Raw genomic sequence first — 24,296 nt, 5'->3', positions numbered from 1 at the left:
AAGTTTGAATTTTGAGCATGACAAATTCGTGATGGTACCTGCCCATTAAAACATATTGCAAATGTACAGTGACTTTGAAAAAGTAAGGAAACATAAACAAAAAAACATCCCACATTTTTTTTTTTGGGTTACCAGTTGCATATTTTAGATCACCAGGTGCACATTTCAGGTCACCAGGTGCACATTTCAGATCACCAGGTGCACGGAGGAAAATGTTTACTTTTGACTTTGACTTTTGACTTCCTATGACATCATATTGCAAATGGAGAAAACATATGCCTTATGCACAAGTAAAACAAAAAGAAATATGTAATACAAGTTGACCAAGGTATAGTTTGAGCAAAGTAAAGTTTGAATTTTGAGCATGACAAATTCGTGATGGTATCTGCCCATTAAAACATATTGCAAATGCACAGTGACTTTGAAAAAGTAAGGAAACATAAACAAAAAAAATCCAAAAAATTTTGTTGCACATTTTAGATCATCAGTTGCACGGAGGAAAATATTTACTTTTGACTTAGACTTTTGACTTCCTATGACATCATATTGCAAATGGAGAAAACATATGCCTTATGCACAAGTAAAAAAAATATGATAATAAAGCATGACTAAAGTATGTTGATAAAGTTCTTATACATGTGTTATTGACACAAAAATCGAAAGAATTTTGAAAAAAGGTCAAGAAAGCACTTTTTTAAGGATGTATGAAGTTTTTTACCAAATTTTGACATTTTTGACTTTTGACTTTTGACTTCCTATGAAATCATATTCCAAATGGAGAAAACATATGCCTTATGCACAAGTAAAAAAATATATATATATATGATAATAAAGTATGACTAAAGTATGTTGATAAAGTTCTTATACATGTGTAATTGACACAAAAATCGAAAGAATTTTGAAAAAAGGTCCAGAAAGCACTTTTTTAAGGATGTGTGAAGTTTTTTACCAAATTTTGACATTTTTGACTTTTGACTTTTGACTTCCTATGAAATCATATTGCAAATGGACAAAACATATGCCTTATGCGCATGTACTTAAAAAATATATATATATGATGACAAAAGTATACTCATACAGTACTTACCCATGTGTAATTGACAAAAAACTCGAAAGAATTTCGAAAAAAGGTCCAGAAAGCACTTTTTTAAGGGTTTTTAAGTTTTTTTTAAAAAATGTCAATTTTCAAAATTTGGCTTTTGGATGTTGACTTGGGTGCCATTTGCAATATGAAATGCCCCGGTGGAACGCACACGCCCCCTATTGGAATTTTGAAGTGTTACAATTGGCAATTGCCATATGGCATTTGCAATATACTTTGCATGAATCAACGCCAAATTGGGTGGTATTGACCATCGTGTATATGGTTTGTCCAATGCCAATATACCGCCATTTGTTTTTGTCCAAATCAGGGGGGTATTCCCTTACTTGAATTAAGACTTATTCTTAGTCATATTTTTCACAGCAGTCAACACTCACATTTTCTAAGCCCAGGTTTCATTCTGTTCTCTCCACCATGTTCCAAACTGTAGCGGTAAGCAGAAGAACAGACAGTCATTGAGGGATACACACACACACACACACACACACACACACACACACACACACACCTTTGTCCAAGTGGTGGTCAGAATGTTTGAACACTTCTACATTCATGTGGATGCTACCATGATTATGAATAATTATTAATGAATCGTGAATGATGATGAATGAGAAAGTTACAGAGGCACAAAGATCTGACCCCCTTTGTTATTGGTAATGTTGAGAGGTTAGCATGTGTTGTTGTAGCTTCTGTTATTGGTAATGGTGAGAGGTTAGCATGTTTTGTTATAGTCTCTGTTATTGGTAATGGTGAGAGGTTAGCATGTTTTGTTGTAGCTTCTGTTATTGGTAATGGTGAGAGGTTAGCATGTTTTGTTGGAGCCTCTGTTATTGGTAATGGTGAGAGGTTAGCATGTTTTGTTGGAGCCTCTGTTATTGGTAATGGTGAGAGGTTAGCATGTTTTGTTGTAGTCTCTGTTATTGGTAATGTTGAGAGGTTAGCATGTTTTGTTGTAGCCTCTGTTATTGGTAATGGTGAGAGGTTAGCATGTTTTGTTGTTGTCTCTGTTATTGGTAATGGTGAGAGGTTAGCATGTGTTGTTGTAGCCTCTGTTATTGGTAATGGTGAGAGGTTAACATGTTTTGTTGTAGCCTCTGTTATTGGTAATGGTGAGAGGTTAGCATGTTTTGTTGTAGCCTCTGTTATTGGTAATGGTGAGAGATTAGCATGTTTTGTTGTAGTCTCTGTAACTGCGTCATTCATATCTCAGGGCCAGAGACTATACGGAGTACCAGTCCTGAGTCAATGTGCAGGTCTACCAGGTAGTTGAGGTAATAATGAGGCTATAAGGAGTACCAGTACTGAGTCAATGTGCAGGGGTACCAGGTAGTTGAGGTAATAATGAGACTATAAGGAGTACCAGTACTGAGTCAATGTGCAGGGGTACCAGGTAGTTGAGGTAATAATGAGACTATACGGAGTACCAGTCCTGAGTCAATGTGCAGGTCTACCAGGTAGTTGAGGTAATAATGAGGCTATAAGGAGTACCAGTACTGAGTCAATGTGCAGGGGTACCAGGTAGTTGAGGTAATAATGAGACTATAAGGAGAACCAGTACTGAGTCAATGTGCAGGGTACCAGGTAGTTGAGGTATTAATGAGACTATAAGGAGTACCAGTACTGAGTCAATGTGCAGGGGTACCAGGTAGTTGAGGTAATAATGAGACTATAAGGAGAACCAGTACTGAGTCAATGTGCAGGGTACCAGGTAGTTGAGGTATTAATGAGACTATAAGGAGTACCAGTACTGAGTCAATGTGCAGGGTACCAGGTAGTTGAGGTAATAATGAGATTATAAGGAGTACCAGTACTGAGTCAATGCGCAGGGTACCAGGTAGTTGAGGTAATAATGAGACTATAAGGAGTACCAGTACTGAGTCAATGTGCAGGGTACCAGGTAGTTGAGGTATTAATGAGACTATAAGGAGTACCAGTACTGAGTCAATGTGCAGGGTACCAGGTAGTTGAGGTAATAATGAGATTATAAGGAGTACCAGTACTGAGTCAATGCGCAGGGTACCAGGTAGTTGAGGTAATAATGAGACTATAAGGAGTACCAGTACTGAGTCATTGTGCAGGGGTACCAGGTAGTTGAGGTAATATTGAGACTATAATTGAGGTAATATGTACATGTTGGTAGGGGTAAAAGTGACTAGGCAATCAGGATAGAGATTACATCTCCTCATCCAGGGAGTGCACACACACAGACACGCACACACGCACGCACGCACGCACACACACACACACACACACACACACACACATACACACATACACACACACACACACACACACACACACACACACACACACACACACACACACACACACACACACACACACACACACACACACACACAGGGAGGGAATGTTGTGTTGTTTAATATTGTTTTAGGACTATGCAAATGGACAAAATGATTAGCCTATGGATTATGAAAACAGCAACAATAAATGGGAAAATGGGAGAAGATAAATTACTAGAGACAGTGTTGTTTAACTCACTGACCAGGACCCATGAGTTCTTCTTACCTTTGTTCAGTAGAAAAGTCTCCCTCTCTAAAGAATATAGGAGGTTCCATAGACTGGTCACTCTCACAGCTGGATACAGGGGAGGCTGGAATCTCCTGCTTGATTGGTCTTCAACACAACAGAGACAAACATTACATCTCATCTTCTCTGAGCTGAGATTAAAAAAATGTCACTTTTCAGAAATGTTCGTAAATTAGCTTTATTGTTTATATAAATTATGAATGAGATGTTTTTTCACTATCTAATCATGACATGGGGTCGTTCAATGACAGGCATGTATTTGTTTAATGTCTTTCACTTGATGTTTCATTTCAGAGAGAAAAATAATCATGTTTATATTGCTAAATGCTATATATCTGTCTCACTCTCAGAGAAATCAGTAGTACTGCTAGGTTTTACACAGTAATAATATATATCTGCCTCACTCTCAGAGAAATCAGTAGTACTGCTAGGTTTTACACAGTAATAATATATATCTGCCTCACTCTCAGAGAAATCAGTAGTACTGCTAGGTTTTACACAGTAATAATATATACCTGCCTCACTCTCAGAGAAATCAGTAGTACTGCTAGGTTTTACACAGTAATAATATATATCTGCCTCACTCTCAGAGAAATCAGTAGTACTGCTAGGTTTTACACAGTAATAATATATATCTGCCTCACTCTCAAATAAATCAGTAGTACTGCTAGGTTTTACACAGTAATAATATATATCTGCCTCACTCTCAGTGAAATCAGTAGTACTGCTAGGTTTTACACAGTCAAATGTGACCGAAAGGCTCAATTCGGTCTCATGTAGCAACACTTGAAATTGTGTTTTTTACATTGGATAAAATTAGAGACTCAGAGCTAGAAAATGTTATTTTATTTATTTATTTTACCTTTATTTAACCAGGTTGGCCAGTTGAGAACAAGTTCTCATTTACAAATGCGACCTCGCCAAGATAAAGCAAATCAGTGCGACACAAACAAGAACACAGACCCTCTATAACCACAGTGGTTATTATTTACTCCTATAGTGCTGACCTGTTGACCCTCTATAACCACAGTGATTATTATTTACTCCTATAGTGCTGACCCTCTATAACCACAGTGGTTATTATTTACTCCTATAGTGCTGACCCTCTATAACCACAGTGGTTATTATTTACTCCTATAGTGTTGACCCTCTATAACCACAGTGGTTATTATTTAGTCCTATAGTGCTGACCTGTTGACCCTCTATAACCACAGTGATTATTATTTACTCCTATAGTGCTGACCCTCTATAACCACAGTGATTATTATTTACTCCTATAGTGTTGACCCTCTATAACCACAGTGGTTATTATTTACTCCTATAGTGCTGACCTGTTGACCCTCTATAACCACAGTGATTATTATTTACTCCTATAGTGTTGACCTGTTGACCCTCTATAACCACAGTGGTTATTATTTACTCCTATAGTGCTGACCTGTTGACCCTCTATAACCACAGTGATTATTATTTACTCCTATAGTGCTGACCTGTTGACCCTCTATAACCACAGTGATTATTATTTACTCCTATAGTGCTGACCTGTTGACCCTCTATAACCACAGTGGTTATTATTTACTCCTATAGTGCTGACCTGTTGACCCTCTATAACCACAGTGATTATTATTTACTCCTATAGTGCTGACCTGTTGACCCTCTATAACCACAGTGGTTATTATTTACTCCTATAGTGCTGACCTGTTGACCCTCTATAACCACAGTGGTTATTATTTACTCCTATAGTGTTGACCTGTTGACCCTCTATAACCACAGTGGTTATTATTTAGTCCTATAGTGCTGACCTGTTGACCCTCTATAACCACAGTGGTTATTATTTACTTCTATAGTGCTGACCTGTTGACCCTCTATAACCACAGTGATTATTATTTACTCCTATAGTGCTGACCTGTTGACCCTCTATAAACACAGTGATTATTATTTACTCCTATAGTGCTGACCTGTTGACCATCTATAACCACAGTGATTATTATTTACTCCTATAGTGCTGACCTGTTGACCCTCTATAACCACAGTGGTTATTATTTACTCCTATAGTGCTGACCCTCTATAACCACAGTGGTTATTATTTAGTCCTATAGTGCTGACCCTCTATAACCACAGTGATTATTATTTACTCCTATAGTGCTGACCCTCTATAACCACAGTGGTTATTATTTAGTCCTATAGTGCTGACCTGTTGACCCTCTATAACCACAGTGATTATTATTTACTCCTATAGTGCTGACCCTCTATAACCACAGTGGTTATTATTTAGTCCTATAGTGCTGACCTGTTGACCCTCTATAACCACAGTGATTATTATTTACTCCTATAGTGCTGACCCTCTATAACCACAGTGGTTATTATTTACTCCTATAGTGCTGACCTGTTGGCCCTCTATAACCACAGTGGTTATTATTTAGTCCTATAGTGTTGACCTGTTGACCCTCTATAACCACAGTGATTATTATTTAGTCCTATAGTGCTGACCCTCTATAACCACAGTGATTATTATTTAGTCCTATAGTGCTGACCCTCTATAACCACAGTGATTATTATTTAGTCCTATAGTGCTGACCTGTTGACCCTCTATAACCACAGTGATTATTATTTACTCCTATAGTGCTGACCTGTTGACCTGTTGACCCTGTATAACCACAGTGGTTATTATTTACTCCTATAGTGCTGACCTGTTGACCCTCTATAACCACAGTGATTATTATTTACTCCTATAGTGCTGACCCTCTATAACCACAGTGGTTATTATTTAGTCCTATAGTGGTGACCTGTTGGCCCTCTATAACCACAGTGATTATTATTTAGTCCTAAAGTGCTGACCTGTTGGCCCTCTATAACCACAGTGATTATTATTTACTCCTATAGTGCTGACCCTCTATAACCACAGTGATTATTACTTAGTCCTATAGTGCTGACCTGTTGGCCCTCTATAACCACAGTGATTATTATTTAGTCCTATAGTGCTGACCCTCTATAACCACAGTGGTTATTATTTACTCCTATAGTGCTGACCTGTTGACCCTCTATAACCACAGTGGTTATTATTTACTCCTATAGTGCTGACCTGCTGACCCTCTATAACCACAGTGGTTATTATTTACTCCTATAGTGCTGACCTGTTGACCCTCTATAACCACAGTGGTTATTATTTAGTCCTATAGTGCTGACCCTCTATAACCACAGTGGTTATTATTTACTCCTATAGTGCTGACCTGTTGACCCTCTATAACCACAGTGATTATTATTTAGTCCTGAAGTGCTGACCTGTTGACCCTCTATAACCACAGTGATTATTATTTACTCCTATAGTGCTGACCTGTTGACCCTCTATAACCACAGTGATTATTATTTAATCCTATAGTGCTGACCTGTTGACCCTCTATAACCACAGTGATTATTATTTACTCCTATAGTGCTGACCTGTTGACCCTCTATAACCACAGTGGTTATTATTTACTCCTATAGTGCTGACCTGTTGACCCTCTATAACCACAGTGGTTATTATTTACTCCTATAGTGCTGACCTGTTGACCCTCTATAACCACAGTGGTTATTATTTACTCCTATAGTGCTGACCTGTTGACCCTCTATAACCACAGTGGTTATTATTTACTCCTATAGTGCTGACCTGTTGACCCTCTATAACCACAGTGGTTATTATTTACTCCTATAGTGCTGACCCTCTATAACCACAGTGGTTATTATTTAGTCCTATAGTGCTGACCCTCTATAACCACAGTGATTATTATTGACTCCTATAGTGCTGACCCTCTATAACCACAGTGGTTATTATTTAGTCCTATAGTGCTGACCTGTTGACCCTCTATAACCACAGTGATTATTATTTACTCCTATAGTGCTGACCTGTTGACCCTCTATAACCACAGTGATTATTATTTACTCCTATAGTGCTGACCTGTTGACCTGTTGACCCTCTATAACCACAGTGGTTATTATTTACTCCTATAGTGCTGACCTGTTGACCCTCTATAACCACAGTGATTATTATTTACTCCTATAGTGCTGACCCTCTATAACCACAGTGGTTATTATTTAGTCCTATAGTGGTGACCTGTTGGCCCTCTATAACCACAGTGATTATTATTTACTCCTATAGTGCTGACCCTCTATAACCACAGTGATTATTATTTACTCCTATAGTGCTGACCTGTTGACCCTCTATAACCACAGTGGTTATTATTTACTCCTATAGTGCTGACCTGCTGACCCTCTATAACCACAGTGGTTATTATTTACTCCTATAGTGCTGACCTGTTGACCCTCTATAACCACAGTGGTTATTATTTTGTCCTATAGTGCTGACCCTCTATCACCACAGTGGTTATTATTTACTCCTATAGTGCTGACCTGTTGACCCTCTATAACCACAGTGATTATTATTTAGTCCTATAGTGCTGACCTATTGACCCTCTATAACCACAGTGATTATTATTTACTCCTATAGTGCTGACCTGTTGACCCTCTATAACCACAGTGATTATTATTTAATCCTATAGTGCTGACCTGTTGACCCTCTATAACCACAGTGATTATTATTTACTCCTATAGTGCTGACCTGTTGACCCTCTATAACCACAGTGGTTATTATTTACTCCTATAGTGCTGACCTGTTGACCATCTATAACCACAGTGATTATTATTTACTCCTATAGTGCTGACCTGTTGACCCTCTATAACCACAGTGATTATTATTTACTCCTATAGTGCTGACCTGTTGACCATCTATAACCACAGTGATTATTATTTACTCCTATAGTGCTGACCTGTTGACCCTCTATAACCACAGTGATTATTATTTACTCCTATAGTGCTGACCTGTTGACCCTCTATAACCACAGTGGTTATTATTTAGTCCTATAGTGCTGACCTGTTGACCCTCTATAACCACAGTGATTATTATTTACTCCTATAGTGCTGACCTGTTGACCCTCTATAACCACAGTGATTATTATTTACTCCTATAGTGCTGACCTGTTGACCCTCTATAAACACAGTGATTATTATTTACTCCTATAGTGCTGACCTGTTGACCATCTATAACCACAGTGATTATTATTTACTCCTATAGTGCTGACCCTCTATAACCACAATGGTTATTATTTACTCCTATAGTGCTGACCTGTTGACCCTCTATAACCACAGTGATTATTATTTACTCCTATAGTGCTGACCTGTTGACCCTCTATAACCACAGTGATTATTATTTACTCCTATAGTGCTGACCTGTTGACCCTCTATAACCACAGTGGTTATTATTTACTCCTATAGTGCTGACCTGTTGACCCTCTATAACCACAGTGGTTATTATTTACTCCTATAGTGCTGACCCTCTATAACCACAGTGGTTATTATTTAGTCCTATAGTGCTGACCCTCTATAACCACAGTGATTATTATTGACTCCTATAGTGCTGACCCTCTATAACCACAGTGGTTATTATTTAGTCCTATAGTGCTGACCTGTTGACCCTCTATAACCACAGTGATTATTATTTACTCCTATAGTGCTGACCTGTTGGCCCTCTATAACCACAGTGATTATTATTTAGTCCTATAGTGCTGACCCTCTATAACCACAGTGGTTATTATTTACTCCTATAGTGCTGACCTGTTGACCCTCTATAACCACAGTGGTTATTATTTACTCCTATAGTGCTGACCTGTTGACCCTCTATAACCACAGTGGTTATTATTTACTCCTATAGTGCTGACCTGTTGACCCTCTATAACCACAGTGATTATTATTTACTCCTATAATGCTGACCCTCTATAACCACAGTGGTTATTATTTACTCCTATAGTGCTGACCTGTTGGCCCTCTATAACCACAGTGGTTATTATTTAGTCCTATAGTGTTGACCTGTTGACCCTCTATAAACACAGTGATTATTATTTACTCCTATAGTGCTGACCTGTTGACCCTCTATAACCACAGTGGTTATTATTTAGTCCTATAGTGCTGACCTGTTGACCCTCTATAACCACAGTGATTATTATTTACTCCTATAGTGCTGACCTGTTGACCCTCTATAACCACAGTGATTATTATTTACTCCTATAGTGCTGACCTGTTGACCCTCTATAACCACAGTGGTTATTATTTACTCCTATAGTGCTGACCTGTTGACCCTCTATAACCACAGTGATTATGATTTAGTCCTATAGTGCTGACCTGTTGACCCTCTATAACCACAGTGATTATTATTTACTCCTATAGTGCTGACCTGTTGGCCCTCTATAACCACAGTGATTATTATTTACTCCTATAGTGCTGACCTGTTGACCCTCTATAACCACAGTGGTTATTATTTACTCCTATAGTGCTGACCCTCTATAACCACAGTGATTATTATTTAGTCCTATAGTGCTGACCCTCTATAACCACAGTGATTATTATTTAGTCCTATAGTGCTGACCCTCTATAACCACAGTGATTATTATTTAGTCCTATAGTGCTGACCTGTTGACCCTCTATAACCACAGTGATTATTATTTACTCCTATAGTGCTGACCTGTTGACCTGTTGACCCTCTATAACCACAGTGGTTATTATTTACTCCTATAGTGCTGACCTGTTGACCCTCTATAACCACAGTGGTTATTATTTACTCCTATAGTGCTGACCCTCTATAACCACAGTGATTATTATTTAGTCCTATAGTGCTGACCCTCTATAACCACAGTGATTATTATTTAGTCCTATAGTGCTGACCCTCTATAACCACAGTGGTTATTATTTAGTCCTATAGTGCTGACCTGTTGGCCCTCTATAACCACAGTGATTATTATTTACTCCTATAGTGCTGACCCTCTATAACCACAGTGATTATTATTTAGTCCTATAGTGCTGACCCTCTATAACCACAGTGATTATTATTTACTCCTATAGTGCTGACCTGTTGACCCTCTATAACCACAGTGATTATTATTTACTCCTATAGTGCTGACCCTCTATAACCACAGTGATTATTATTTACTCCTATAGTGCTGACCTGTTGACCCTCTATAACCACAGTGGTTATTATTTACTCCTATAGTGCTGACCTGCTGACCCTCTATAACCACAGTGGTTATTATTTACTCCTATAGTGCTGACCTGTTGACCCTCTATAACCACAGTGGTTATTATTTAGTCCTATAGTGCTGACCCTCTATAACCACAGTGGTTATTATTTACTCCTATAGTGCTGACCTGTTGACCCTCTATAACCACAGTGATTATTATTTAGTCCTATAGTGCTGACCTGTTGACCCTCTATAACCACAGTGATTATTATTTACTCCTATAGTGCTGACCTGTTGACCCTCTATAACCACAGTGATTATTATTTAATCCTATAGTGCTGACCTGTTGACCCTCTATAACCACAGTGATTATTATTTACTCCTATAGTGCTGACCTGTTGACCCTCTATAACCACAGTGGTTATTATTTACTCCTATAGTGCTGACCCTCTATAACCACAGTGATTATTATTTACTCTTATTGTGTTGACCCTCTACAACCACAGTGATTATTATTTACTCCTATAGTGCTGACCATCTATAACCACAGTGATTATTATTTACTCCTATAGTGCTGACCTGTTGACCCTCTACAACCACAGTGATTATTATTTACTCCTATAGTGCTGACCCTCTATAACCACAGTGGTTATTATTTACTCCTATAGTGTTGACCTGTTGACCCTCTATAACCACAGTGGTTATTATTTACTCCTATAGTGCTGACCCTCTATAACCACAGTGGTTATTATTTAGTCCTATAGTGCTGACCTGTTGACCCTCTTTTACCACAGTGATTATTATTTACTCCTATAGTGCTGACCTGTTGACCCTCTATAACCACAGTGGTTATTATTTACTCCTATAGTGCTGACCTGTTGACCCTCTATAACCACAGTGGTTATTATTTACTCCTATAGTGCTGACCTGCTGACCCTCTATAACCACAGTTGTTATTATTTAGTCCTATAGTGCTGACCTGTTGACCCTCTATAACCACTGTGATTATTATTTACTCCTATAGTGCTGACCTGTTGACCCTCTATAACCACAGTGATTATTATTTAGTCCTATAGTGCTGACCTGTTGACCCTCTATAACCACAGTGGTTATTATTTAGTCCTATAGTGCTGACCCTCTATAACCACAGTGGTTATTATTTACTCCTATAGTGCTGACCTGTTGACCCTCTATAACCACAGTGGTTATTATTTACTTCTATAGTGCTGACCTGTTGACCCTCTATAAACACAGTGATTATTATTTGACCCTTCCCTTGACCAAAAATGCAGTTAAAAAGGAAGAACAATTAGATAAATAAAAGCTGGTAACACAATAAAATAACAAGAATGAGGCTATAATGGACAAAATGATTAACCTATGGATTATGAACACAGCAACAATAAATGGGAAAATGGGAGAAGATAAATTACTAGAGACAGTGTTGTTTAACTCACTGACCATGACCCATGAGTTCTTCTTACCTTTGTTCAGTAGAAAAGTCTCCCTCTCTAAAGAATATAGGAGGTTCCATAGACTGGTCACTCTCACAGCTGGGTACAGGGGAGGCTGGAATCTCCTGCTTGATTGGTCTTCAACACAACAGAGACAAACATTACATCTCATCTTCTCTGAGCTCAGATTAAAAAAATGTCACTTTTCAGAAATGTTCGTAAATTAGCTTTATTTGTTTATATAAATTATGAATGAGATGTTTTTTCACTATCTAATCATGACATGGGGTCGTTCAATGACAGGCATGTATTTGTTTAATGTCTTTCACTTGATGTTTCATTTCAGAGAGAAAAATAATCATGTTTATATTGCTAAATGCTATATATCTGCCTCACTCTCAGAGAAATCAGTAGTACTGCTAGGTTTTACACAGTAATAATATATATCTGCCTCACTCTCAGAGAAATCAGTAGTACTGCTAGGTTTTACACAGTAATAATATATATCTGCCTCACTCTCAGAGAAATCAGTAGTACTGCTAGGTTTTACACAGTAATACTATATATTTGCCTCACTCTCAGTGAAATCAGTAGTACTGCTAGGTTTTACACAGTAATAATATATATCTGCCTCACTCTCAGAGAAATCAGTAGTACTGCTAGGTTTTACACAGTAATAATATATACCTGCCTCACTCTCAGAGAAATCAGTAGTACTGCTAGGTTTTACACAGTAATAATATATATCTGCCTCACTCTCAGAGAAATCAGTAGTACTGCTAGGTTTTACACAGTAATAATATATACCTGCCTCACTCTCAGAGAAATCAGTAGTACTGCTAGGTTTTACACAGTAATAATATATATCTGCCTCATCCTCAGAGAAATCAGTAGTACTGCTAGGTTTTACACAGTAATAATATATATCTGCCTCACTCTCAAAGAAATCAGTAGTACTGCTAGGTTTTACACAGTCAAATGTGACCGAAAGGCTCAATTCGGTCTCATGTAGCAACACTTGAAATTGTGTTTTTTACATTGGATAAAATTAGAGACTCAGAGCTAGAAAATGTTATTTTATTTATTTATTTTACCTTTATTTAACCAGGTTGGCCAGTTGAGAACAAGTTCTCATTTACAAATGCGACCTCGCCAAGATAAAGCAAATCAGTGCGACACAAACAAGAACACAGACCCTCTATAACCACAGTGGTTATTATTTACTCCTATAGTGCTGACCTGTTGACCCTCTATAACCACAGTGGTTATTATTTACTCCTATAGTGCTGACCCTCTATAACCACAGTGGTTATTATTTAGTCCTATAGTGCTGACCTGTCGACCCTCTATAACCACAGTGATTATTTTTTACTCCTATAGTGCTGACCCTCTATAACCACAGTGACTATTATTTACTCCTATAGTGCTTACCTGTTGACCCTCTATAACCACAGTGATTATTATTTACTCCTATTGTGCTGACCTGTTGACCCTCTATAACCACAGTGGTTATTATTTACTCCTATAGTGCTGACCCTCTATAACCACAGTGATTATTATTTACTCCTATAGTGCTGACCTGTTGACCCTCTATAACCACAGTGGTTATTATTTACTCCTATAGTGCTGACCTGCTGACCCTCTATAACCACAGTGGTTATTATTTACTCCTATAGTGCTGACCTGCTGACCCTCTATAACCACAGTGGTTATTATTTACTCCTATAGTGCTGACCTGTTGACCTGTTGACCCTCTATAACCACAGTGGTTATGATTTACTCCTATAGTGCTGACCTGTTGACCCTCTATAACCACAGTGATTATTATTTACTCCTATAGTGCTGACCCTCTATAACCACAGTGGTTATTATTTAGTCCTATAGTGCTGACCTGTTGGCCCTCTATAACCACAGTGATTATTATTTACTCCTATAGTGCTGACCCTCTATAACCACAGTGATTATTATTTAGTCCTATAGTGCTGACCCTCTATAACCACAGTGATTATTATTTACTCCTATAGTGCTGACCTGTTGACCCTCTATAACCACAGTGATTATTATTTACTCCTATAGTGCTGACCCTCTATAACCACAGTGATTATTATTTACTCCTATAGTGCTGACCTGTTGATCCTCTATAACCACAGTGGTTATTATTTACTCCTATAGTGCTGACCTGCTGACCCTCTATAACCACAGTGGTTATTATTTACTCCTATAGTGCTGACCTGTTGACCCTCTATAACCACAGTGGTTATTATTTAGTCCTATAGTGCTGACCCTCTATAACCACAGTGGTTATTATTTACTCCTATAGTGCTGACCTGTTGACCCTCTATAACCACAGTGATTATTATTTAGTCCTATAGTGCTGACCTGTTGACCCTCTATAACCACAGTGATTATTATTTACTCCTATAGTGCTGACCTGTTGACCCTCTATAACCACAGTGATTATTATTTACTCCTATAGTGCTGACCTGTTGACCCTCTATAACCACAGTGGTTATTATTTACTCCTATAGTGCTGACCCTCTATAACCACAGTGATTATTATTTACTCTTATTGTGTTGACCCTCTACAACCACAGTGATTATTATTTAATCCTATAGTGCTGACCATCTATAACCACAGTGATTATTATTTACTCCTATAGTGCTGACCTGTTGACCCTCTACAACCACAGTGATTATTATTTACTCCTATAGTGCTGACCCTCTATAACCACATTGGTTATTATTTACTCCTATAGTGTTGACCTGTTGACCCTCTATAACCACAATGGTTATTATTTACTCCTATAGTGCTGACCCTCTATAACCACAGTGGTTATTATTTAGTCCTATAGTGCTGACCTGTTGACCCTCTATAACCACAGTGATTATTATTTACTCCTATAGTGCTGACCTGTTGACCCTCTATAACCACAGTGATTATTATTTACTCCTATAGTGCTGACCTGTTGACCCTCTATTACCACATTGATTATTATTTACTCCTATAGTGCTGACCTGTTGACCCTCTATAACCACAGTGGTTATTATTTACTCCTATAGTGCTGACCTGCTGACCCTCTATAACCACAGTTGTTATTATTTAGTCCTATAGTGCTGACCTGTTGACCCTCTATAACCACTGTGATTATTATTTACTCCTATAGTGCTGACCTGTTGACCCTCTATAACCACAGTGGTTATTATTTACTCCTATAGTGCTGACCTGTTGACCCTCTATAACCACAGTGATTATTATTTAGTCCTATAGTGCTGACCTGTTGACCCTCTATAACCACAGTGGTTATTATTTAGTCCTATAGTGCTGACCCTCTATAACCACAGTGGTTATTATTTACTCCTATAGTGCTGACCTGTTGACCCTCTATAACCACAGTGATTATTATTTAGTCCTATAGTGCTGACCTGTTGACCCTCTATAACCACAGTGGTTATTATTTAGTCCTATAGTGCTGACCCTCTATAACCACAGTGGTTATTATTTACTCCTATAGTGCTGACCTGTTGACCCTCTATAACCACAGTGGTTATTATTTACTTCTATAGTGCTGACCTGTTGACCCTCTATAAACACAGTGATTATTATTTGACCCTTCCCTTGACCAAAAATGCAGTTAAAAAGGAAGAACAATTAGATAAATAAAAGCTGGTAACACAATAAAATAACAAGAATGAGGCTATAATGGACAAAATGATTAACCTATGGATTATGAAAACAGCAACAATAAATGGGAAAATGGGAGAAGATAAATTACTAGAGACAGTGTTGTTTAACTCACTGACCATGACCCATGAGTTCTTCTTACCTTTGTTCAGTAGAAAAGTCTCCCTCTCTAAAGAATATAGGAGGTTCCATAGACTGGTCACTCTCACAGCTGGGAACAGGGGAGGCTGGAATCTCCTGCTTGATTGGTCTTCAACACAACAGAGACAAACATTACATCTCATCTTCTCTGAGCTCAGATTAAAAAAATGTCACTTTTCAGAAATGTTCGTAAATTAGCTTTATTTGTTTATATAAATTATGAATGAGATGTTTTTTCACTATCTAATCATGACATGGGGTCGTTCAATGACAGGCATGTATTTGTTTAATGTCTTTCACTTGATGTTTCATTTCAGAGAGAAAAATAATCATGTTTATATTGCTAAATGCTATATATCTGCCTCACTCTCAGAGAAATCAGTAGAACTGCTAGGTTTTATACAGTAATAATATACATCTGCCTCACTCTCAGAGAAATCAGTAGTACTGCTAGGTTTTACACAGTAATAATATATATCTGCCTCACTCTCAGAGAAATCAGTAGTACTGCTAGGTTTTACACAGTAATAATATATATCTGCCTCACTCTCAGAGAAATCAGTAGTACTGCTAGGTTTTACACAGTAATAATATATATCTGCCTCACTCTCAGAGAAATCAGTAGTACTGCTAGGTTTTACACAGTAATAATATATATCTGCCTCACTCTCAGTGAAATCAGTAGTACTGCTAGGTTTTACACAGTAATAATATACATCTGCCTCACTCTCAGAGAAATCAGTAGTACTGCTAGGTTTTACACAGTAATAATATATATCTGCCTCACTCTCAGAGAAATCAGTAGTACTGCTAGGTTTTACACAGTAATAATATATATCTGCCTCACTCTCAGAGAAATCAGTAGTACTGCTAGGTTTTACACAGTAATAATATATATCTGCCTCACTCTCAGAGAAATCAGTAGTACTGCTAGGTTTTACACAGTAATAATATATATCTGCCTCACTCTCAGAGAAATCAGTAGTACTGCTAGGTTTTACACAGTAATAATATATATCTGTCTCACTCTCAGAGAAATCAGTAGAACTGCTAGGTTTTACACAGTAATAATATATATCTGCCTCACTCTCAGAGAAATCAGTAGAACTGCTAGGTTTTACACAGTAATACTATATATCTGCCTCACTCTCAGAGAAATCAGTAGAACTGCTAGGTTTTACACAGTAATAATATATATCTGCCTCACTCTCAGAGAAATCAGTAGTACTGCTAGGTTTTACACAGTAATAATATATATCTGCCTCACTCTCAGAGAAATCAGTAGTACTGCTAGGTTTTACACAGTAATAATATATATCTGCCTAACTCTCAGAGAAATCAGTAGTACAGCTGGTTTTATTCAGTCAAATGTAACAAATAAATACATGTTTAATAAGGGAACCAGTATCGTAGACAGGTTAATAAGGATCTGTATAAATGATACACTTTTAACATCAATATTTAAATATTTTAATATAATAATTCAATACAGTGATATGAGCTCTGTATGTAAAACACTTATATTTGACATTTTATTCATTTAGCAGATGTTTTTATCCAGGGTCCAGTTTCCCAAAAGCATTTAAAGTTCATCATTAGAATCTTCATAGGGGCTTAAATCTCTGAATGAATAATTTTGCACGCCCAATTTTTCAGTTTTTGATTTGTTAAAAAAGTTTGAAATATCCAATAAATGTCGTTCCACTTCATGATTGTGTCCCACTTGTTGTTGATTCTTCACAAAAAAATACAGTTTTATATCTTTATGTTTGAAGCCTGAAATGTGGCAAAAGGTCGCAAAGTTCAAGGGGCCCGAATACTTTCGCAAGGCACTGTATATTCTATATATACTGTTTACTCAGACACTTCCTAACCTCCTATAAAGGGTTCTATATATATTCTATATATACTGTATACTCAGACAGGCTAACCTCCTATAAAGGGTTCTATATATATTCTATATATACTGTATACTCAGACACTTCCTAACCTCCTACAAAGGGTTCTATATAGAACTTTAGTGGTTCTGTATATTCTAGGAAGATAGAACCGTTTTGGTTTAAACAGGAGTGAAGAGTGTGTTGATATAACGGATATATTGTCAGAATTCAGCTTGTAACAACGATCAGAATAAAAACTATAAAGTTATGCCTGCCAACATATTAGATCATAATTAAGAGGCTAAATGAATGTGTCATGCTAAAATTTTATAGAGGTGTGCGTGTGTGTGTGTGTGTGTGTGTGTGTGTGTGTGTGTGTGTGTGTGTGTGTGTGTGTTTGCTGGTGACACAACCACATATCACAGTCTAATATACAGGATACAAACATTCCATTCCAGCTATATAGCGTTTTGCGAAACAAAAATTCATACACAAAAAACTATGAATTAAAATCTTAGAACAACAATATTTTACAGACAAGGTTCTCCTGAGCAACACTGTCTGATAAATAACAAATGTGAAAAAATTGTGGAAACACATTTTAGAAACAAACAACATTGTAATCTCACCTCTTAGCTTTGGTGTCATGTTCCCCAGAGAGTCTCATTTTAGAGGCAGGGCCCCCCTCCTCTCTCTCCCCAGAGAGACTCATTTTAGAGCACTGACCCCTAAACAGAGATCCAACATGTTGGTTGTAGTTAACACAGTGACAACTAAACAGAGATCCAACATGTTGGTTGTGGTTAACACAGTGACAACTAAACAGAGATTCAACATGTTGGTTGTGGTTAACACAGTAATTCTTGAAGGTCATATGTTCTCTTTTATTCATTATCTCTTAGAAATAAAACATTTACTAACAGACACATCCAAACAGTCAGGTGATTTAATGCATCACATGAATATGTAGTCGTGATTTATATTTTTCACCTTTTGTACATAATAATAATAATAATATATAATATAATAATAATAATAATAATAATAATAATAATAATAATAATAATAACAATAGAATATATAATATTAATAATAATAATGTCTCACTTTCTCTTTTAATAACTTCTCTCATTCTAGTGTGTTGCTTTGTTCAACAGGTATGATATTATGATGCTGTTACTGAATTCAGTTCATAATATTAATGTTAAGAAAAGTCTGTTCAGTGGTTTCATACCAAATTACACAGGAAGCAGGAGCTCATTGGAATTTAGAAAACAACAAATGTTCTGATATTCTGAAAGACGACTTACAATTTATACATAAAAAATATACTAATTGTAAAATAACCAGAATATAGGAATATATGAACAACCCAGTTAGCGCCATTTTGTATAATTGAACTGTCACGTAGCTGGTGAAATGGACTGTTAGATCTGAGTGTTTTACTGTCAGACACTAAACTAAAATAACACCATACATTTAATATCTCCACACACTTTACAAAATCACTGGTAGGATCCTTACCTTGTAGCCTGAATTCACAACCAGAACATGTCAAGTCATTGAGATATTTTCCTTTGTGCTGAGAAAGAAACGTTGGGAACAGTTTATTCACCTCCCCAATGTCAAGAACCTGTGTGTCATTTTAGTTACTGATTCACTTTGTATTCAAGCCATGGGTTTACACAATCACTGTGTAGCTACTGCCTTCCTGCAGTCAGATTACCTAGTGACCTCGAAGATGGAATGTTATTCATATTGTATCATTATTACCTAGTGACCTCATGGTGGAATGTTATTCATATTGTATCATTATTACCTAGTGACCTCATGGTGGAATGTTATTCATATTGTATCATTATTACCTAGTGACCTCATGGTGGAATGTTATTCATATTGTATCATTATTACCTAGTGACCTCATGGTGGAATGTTATTCATATTGTATCACTATTACCTAGTGACCTCATGGTGGAATGTTATTCATATTGTATCATTATTACCTAGTGACCTCATGGTGGAATGTTATTCATATTGTATCATTATTACCTAGTGACCTCATGGTGGAATGTTATTCATATTGTATCATTATTACCTAGTGACCTCATGGTGGAATGTTGTTCATATTGTATCATTATTACCTAGTGACCTCATGGTGGAATGTTATTCATATTTTTTATAATTAATAAACATTAATTGTTTTTTAAGGCTGAAAATCCGGTGTTTCTCGGCCAAATGGCTTTGTTATATTTCAGTCATCTGTGATTTATATTAAGTGTAATATTGGGATGAAAAAAACCCAAAATGGAATCCATTTCAACTCCATATCTGACATGGTACAGGTGTCTTCTTTCTTTAAGCCCAGAACCATGTGTTTGTGGTGATACCTTTGTTTCAGAGTAGATTTGTTTAAGACTTCCAACAAACACTGTGTGACCCTGATTCAGCCCACTCCATTTCAAGGTTAATCATTAATAACAACACTGTATTGACAACTAGCAGTCTCCAGGACCAGTGATTCAAGTCAAAGTTTCTGTCCCAAAGTGGCACGCTATTCCCAATAGAGTACACTACTTTGACCAGAGCTCTATGACACCCTATTCCCTACATAGTGCACTACTTTTGACCAGAGCTCTATAACACCCTATTCCCTACATACTGTAGTACACTACTTTAGACCAGAGCTCTATAACACCCTATTCCCTACATACTGTAGTACACTGCTTTGACCAGAGCTCTATAACACCCTATTCCCTACATACTGTAGTGCACTACTTTAGACCAGAGCTCTATAACACCCTATTCCCTACATACTGTAGTACACTACTTTTGACCAGAGCTCTATAACACCCTATTCCCTACATACTGTAGTACACTACTTTTGACCAGAGCTCTATAACACCCTATTCCCTACATACTGTAGTGCACTACTTTAGAACAGAGCTCTATAACACCCTATTCCCTACATAGTGCACTACTTTTGACCAGAGCTCTATAACACCCTATTCCCTACATACTGTAGTGCACTACTTTAGACCAGAGCTCTATAACACCCTATTCCCTACATAGTGCACTACTTTTGACCAGAGCTCTATAACACCCTATTCCCTACATAGTGCACTACTTTAGACCAGAGCTCTATAACACCCTATTCCCTACATAGTGCACTACTTTTGACCAGAGCTCTATAACACCATATTCCCTACATAGTGCACTACTTTTGACCAGAGCTCTATAACACCCTATTCCCTACATACTGTAGTGCACTACTTTAGACCAGAGCTCTATAACACCCTATTCCCTACATAGTGCACTACTTTTGACCAGAGCTCTATAACACCCTATTCCCTACATACTGTAGTGCACTACTTTAGACCAGAGCTCTATAACACCCTATTCCCTACATACTGTAGTGCACAACTTTAGACCAGAGCTCTATAACACCCTATTCCCTACATAGTGCACTACTTTTGACCAGAGCTCTATATCACCCTATTCCCTACATAGTGCACTACTTTTGACCAGAGCTCTATATCACCCTATTCCCTACATAGTGCACTACTTTGACCAGAGCTCTATAACACCCTATTCCCTACATAGTACACTACTTTGACCAGAGCTCTATAACACCCTATTCCCTACATAGTACACTACTTTGACCAGAGCTCTATAACACCCTATTCCCTACATACTGTCACGGCCGATGCTGGTAGCAGACTAAGGTGCGGCGTGGTGAGCGTACATTTGTCGTACAAATGTCACCAACAAAACAACAAATGAAAAACAACCGTGAAGCTTACAGGGCAAAGAGCCACTAACAAAGTTAACTTCCCACACTGAAAGGAGGGAAAAGGGCTACCTAAGTATGGTTCCCAATCAGAGACAACAATAGACAGCTGTCCCTGATTGAGAACCATACCCGGCCAAAACATAGAAATAAAGAAACATAGAAAACAAAACATAGAATGCCCACCCCACATCACACCCTGATCAAACCAATTAGAGACATAAAAAAGGATGACTGAGTGTTATCCAGTCTTCTCTCTCTCTCTCTCTCTGCCACAATGATGGGATTGTTTTGTGACCATGAATGTAAGATTGACAAACTAACAAAACAGTTTATTTGTCTTCCCCTAGTGGTAGGTTGTGATAATGTCTGTAGTATCTCCCTGTCTCTCTTCGCTCCTCTCTCCGTCTCCACACTCCCCTATCTCTCACAAACATAGACTCTGACCTGTCCAATGAGCCAAACTGGTTAAAGAATCCCTCTCTCTCTCTCTCTCTCTCTCTCTCTCTCTCTCTCTCTCTCTCTCTCTCTCTCTCTCTCTCTCTCTCTCTCTCTCTCCTCTCTCTCTCTCTCCTCTCTCTCGCTCTCTATCCAGCCCTCTCTCTCCCCCACCATCTCTCTCTCTCTTTCTCTCTCACTCTCTCTCCCCTCTCTCTCGCTCTCTATCCAGCCCTCTCTCTCCCCCACCATCTCTCTCACTCTCTCTCTCTCTCTCTCTCTCCTCTCTCTCTCCCCTCTCTCTCGCTCTCTTTGTCTGTAATAATAATAAGTCACTGTTTGTTAAGGTAGTTATAGACAGTACAGCAACAACAATAATAATAATAATAATAATAAGTCACAGTTTGTTAAGGTAGTTCTAGACAGCACAGCAACAATAATAATAATAATAATAATAAAAATAATAATAATAAGTCACTGTTTGTTAAGGTAGTTCTAGACAGTACAGCAACAATAATAATAATAATAATAACAATAATAATAATAAGTCACTGTTTGTTAAGGTAGTTCTAGACAGTACAGCAACAATAATAATAATAATAATAATAATAATAATAATAAGTCACTGTTTGTTAAGGTAGTTATAGACAGTACAGCAACAATGATAATAATAATAATAATAATAATAATAATAATAAGTCACTGTTTGTTAAGGTAGTTATAGACAGTACAGCAACAATGATAATAACAACAATAATAATAACAACAATAATAATAATAAGTCACTGTTTGTTAAGGTAGTTATAGACAGTACAGCAACAATAATAATAATAAGTCACTGTTTGTTAAGGTAGTTATAGACAGTACAGCAACACAAGGCCATGTCTCACACTTATTTTTATTCACTAACAGTGGCTATTTCAGTCTGTTATTTTCTAAATGTATCTGAGAATGTAGACAGAAGGGGTAAAACGGACATGATTGATCTGAGGGGGAAATTATTGATCCATTCAGAAAGGTTTTTTGCATCAAGTGATATGTAGATGTTATATTATGTAAAGTAGACTAGGTTATAATGTATAGTAGTGGGTTGTTAGTGATATGTAGATGTTATATTATGTAAAGTAGACTAGGTTATAATGTATAGTAGTGGGTTGTTAGTGATATGTTATATTATGTAAAGTAGACTAGGTTATAATGTATAATAGTGGGTTGTTAGTGATATGTAGATGTTGTATTATGTAAAGTAGACTAGGTTATAATGTATAGTAGTGGGTTGTTAGTGATATGTAGATGTTATAGTATGTAAAGTAGACTAGGTTATAATGTATAGTAGTGGGTTGTTAGTGATATGTTATATTATGTAAAGTAGACTAGGTTATAATGTATAGTAGTGGGTTGTTAGTGATATGTAGATGTTATATTATGTAAAGTAGACTAGGTTATAATGTATAATAGTGGGTTGTTAGTGATATGTTATATTATGTAAAGTAGACTAGGTTATAATGTATAGTTAGTGATATGTAGATGTTATATTATGTAAAGTAGACTAGGTTATAATGTATAGTAGTGGGTTGTTAGTGATATGTTATATTATATAAAGTAGACTAGGTTATAATGTATAGTAGTGGGTTGTTAGTGATATGTAGATGTTATATTATGTAAAGTAGACTAGGTTATAATGTATAGTAGTGGGTTGTTAGTGATATGTGATGTTATATTATGTAAAGTAGACTAGGTTATAATGTATAGTAGTGGGTTGTTAGTGATATATAGATGTTATATTATGTAAAGTAGACTAGGTTATAATGTATAGTAGTGGGTTGTTAGTGATATATAGATGTTATATTATGTAAAGTAGACTAGGTTATAATGTATAGTAGTGGGTTGTTAGTGATATGTTATATTATGTAAAGTAGACTAGGTTATAATGTATAGTAGTGGGTTGTTAGTGATATGTTATATTATGTAAAGTAGACTAGGTTATAATGTATAGTAGTGGGTTGTTAGTGATATGTAGATGTTATATTATGTAAAGTAGACTAGGTTATAATGTATAATAGTGGGTTGTTAGTGATATGTGATGTTATATTATGTAAAGTAGGCTAGGTTATAAAGTATAATAGTAGTTTGTTAGTGATATGTAGATCAAGGTCTATACCTCAGCTATAGCCTATATATCATAGATGACCAGCCTAAACATGTTCAGATCAGTTCAGGTC

The 24,296-nt window shown here is 36.9% G+C and overlaps 1 protein-coding gene across 1 annotated transcript in view; it reads right to left on the bottom strand.

Annotated features, from left to right (window-relative positions):
* Positions 1–19,495, bottom strand: part of LOC110510646 (NLR family CARD domain-containing protein 3-like) — a 305,788-nt gene extending 286,293 nt beyond the window's left edge. Inside the window, exons 1-5 of the mRNA XM_036939579.1 lie at positions 19,374–19,495; positions 18,479–18,577; positions 15,971–16,078; positions 12,177–12,284; positions 3,632–3,739 (exon numbers count right to left, since the gene is read on the bottom strand). Coding sequence (XP_036795474.1) covers positions 3,632–3,739; positions 12,177–12,284; positions 15,971–16,078; positions 18,479–18,561 — 407 coding nt within the window. The 5' untranslated portion in view covers positions 18,562–18,577; positions 19,374–19,495. The remainder of the gene's footprint in view (positions 1–3,631; positions 3,740–12,176; positions 12,285–15,970; positions 16,079–18,478; positions 18,578–19,373) is intronic.
* Between the last annotated feature and the right edge of the window lie 4,801 nt (positions 19,496–24,296).

Source organism: Oncorhynchus mykiss, chromosome 12, assembly GCF_013265735.2.
Source record: "Oncorhynchus mykiss isolate Arlee chromosome 12, USDA_OmykA_1.1, whole genome shotgun sequence".
Classification (NCBI taxonomy): domain Eukaryota; kingdom Metazoa; phylum Chordata; class Actinopteri; order Salmoniformes; family Salmonidae; genus Oncorhynchus; species Oncorhynchus mykiss.
This window is presented reverse-complemented; position numbering and strand designations above follow the sequence as displayed.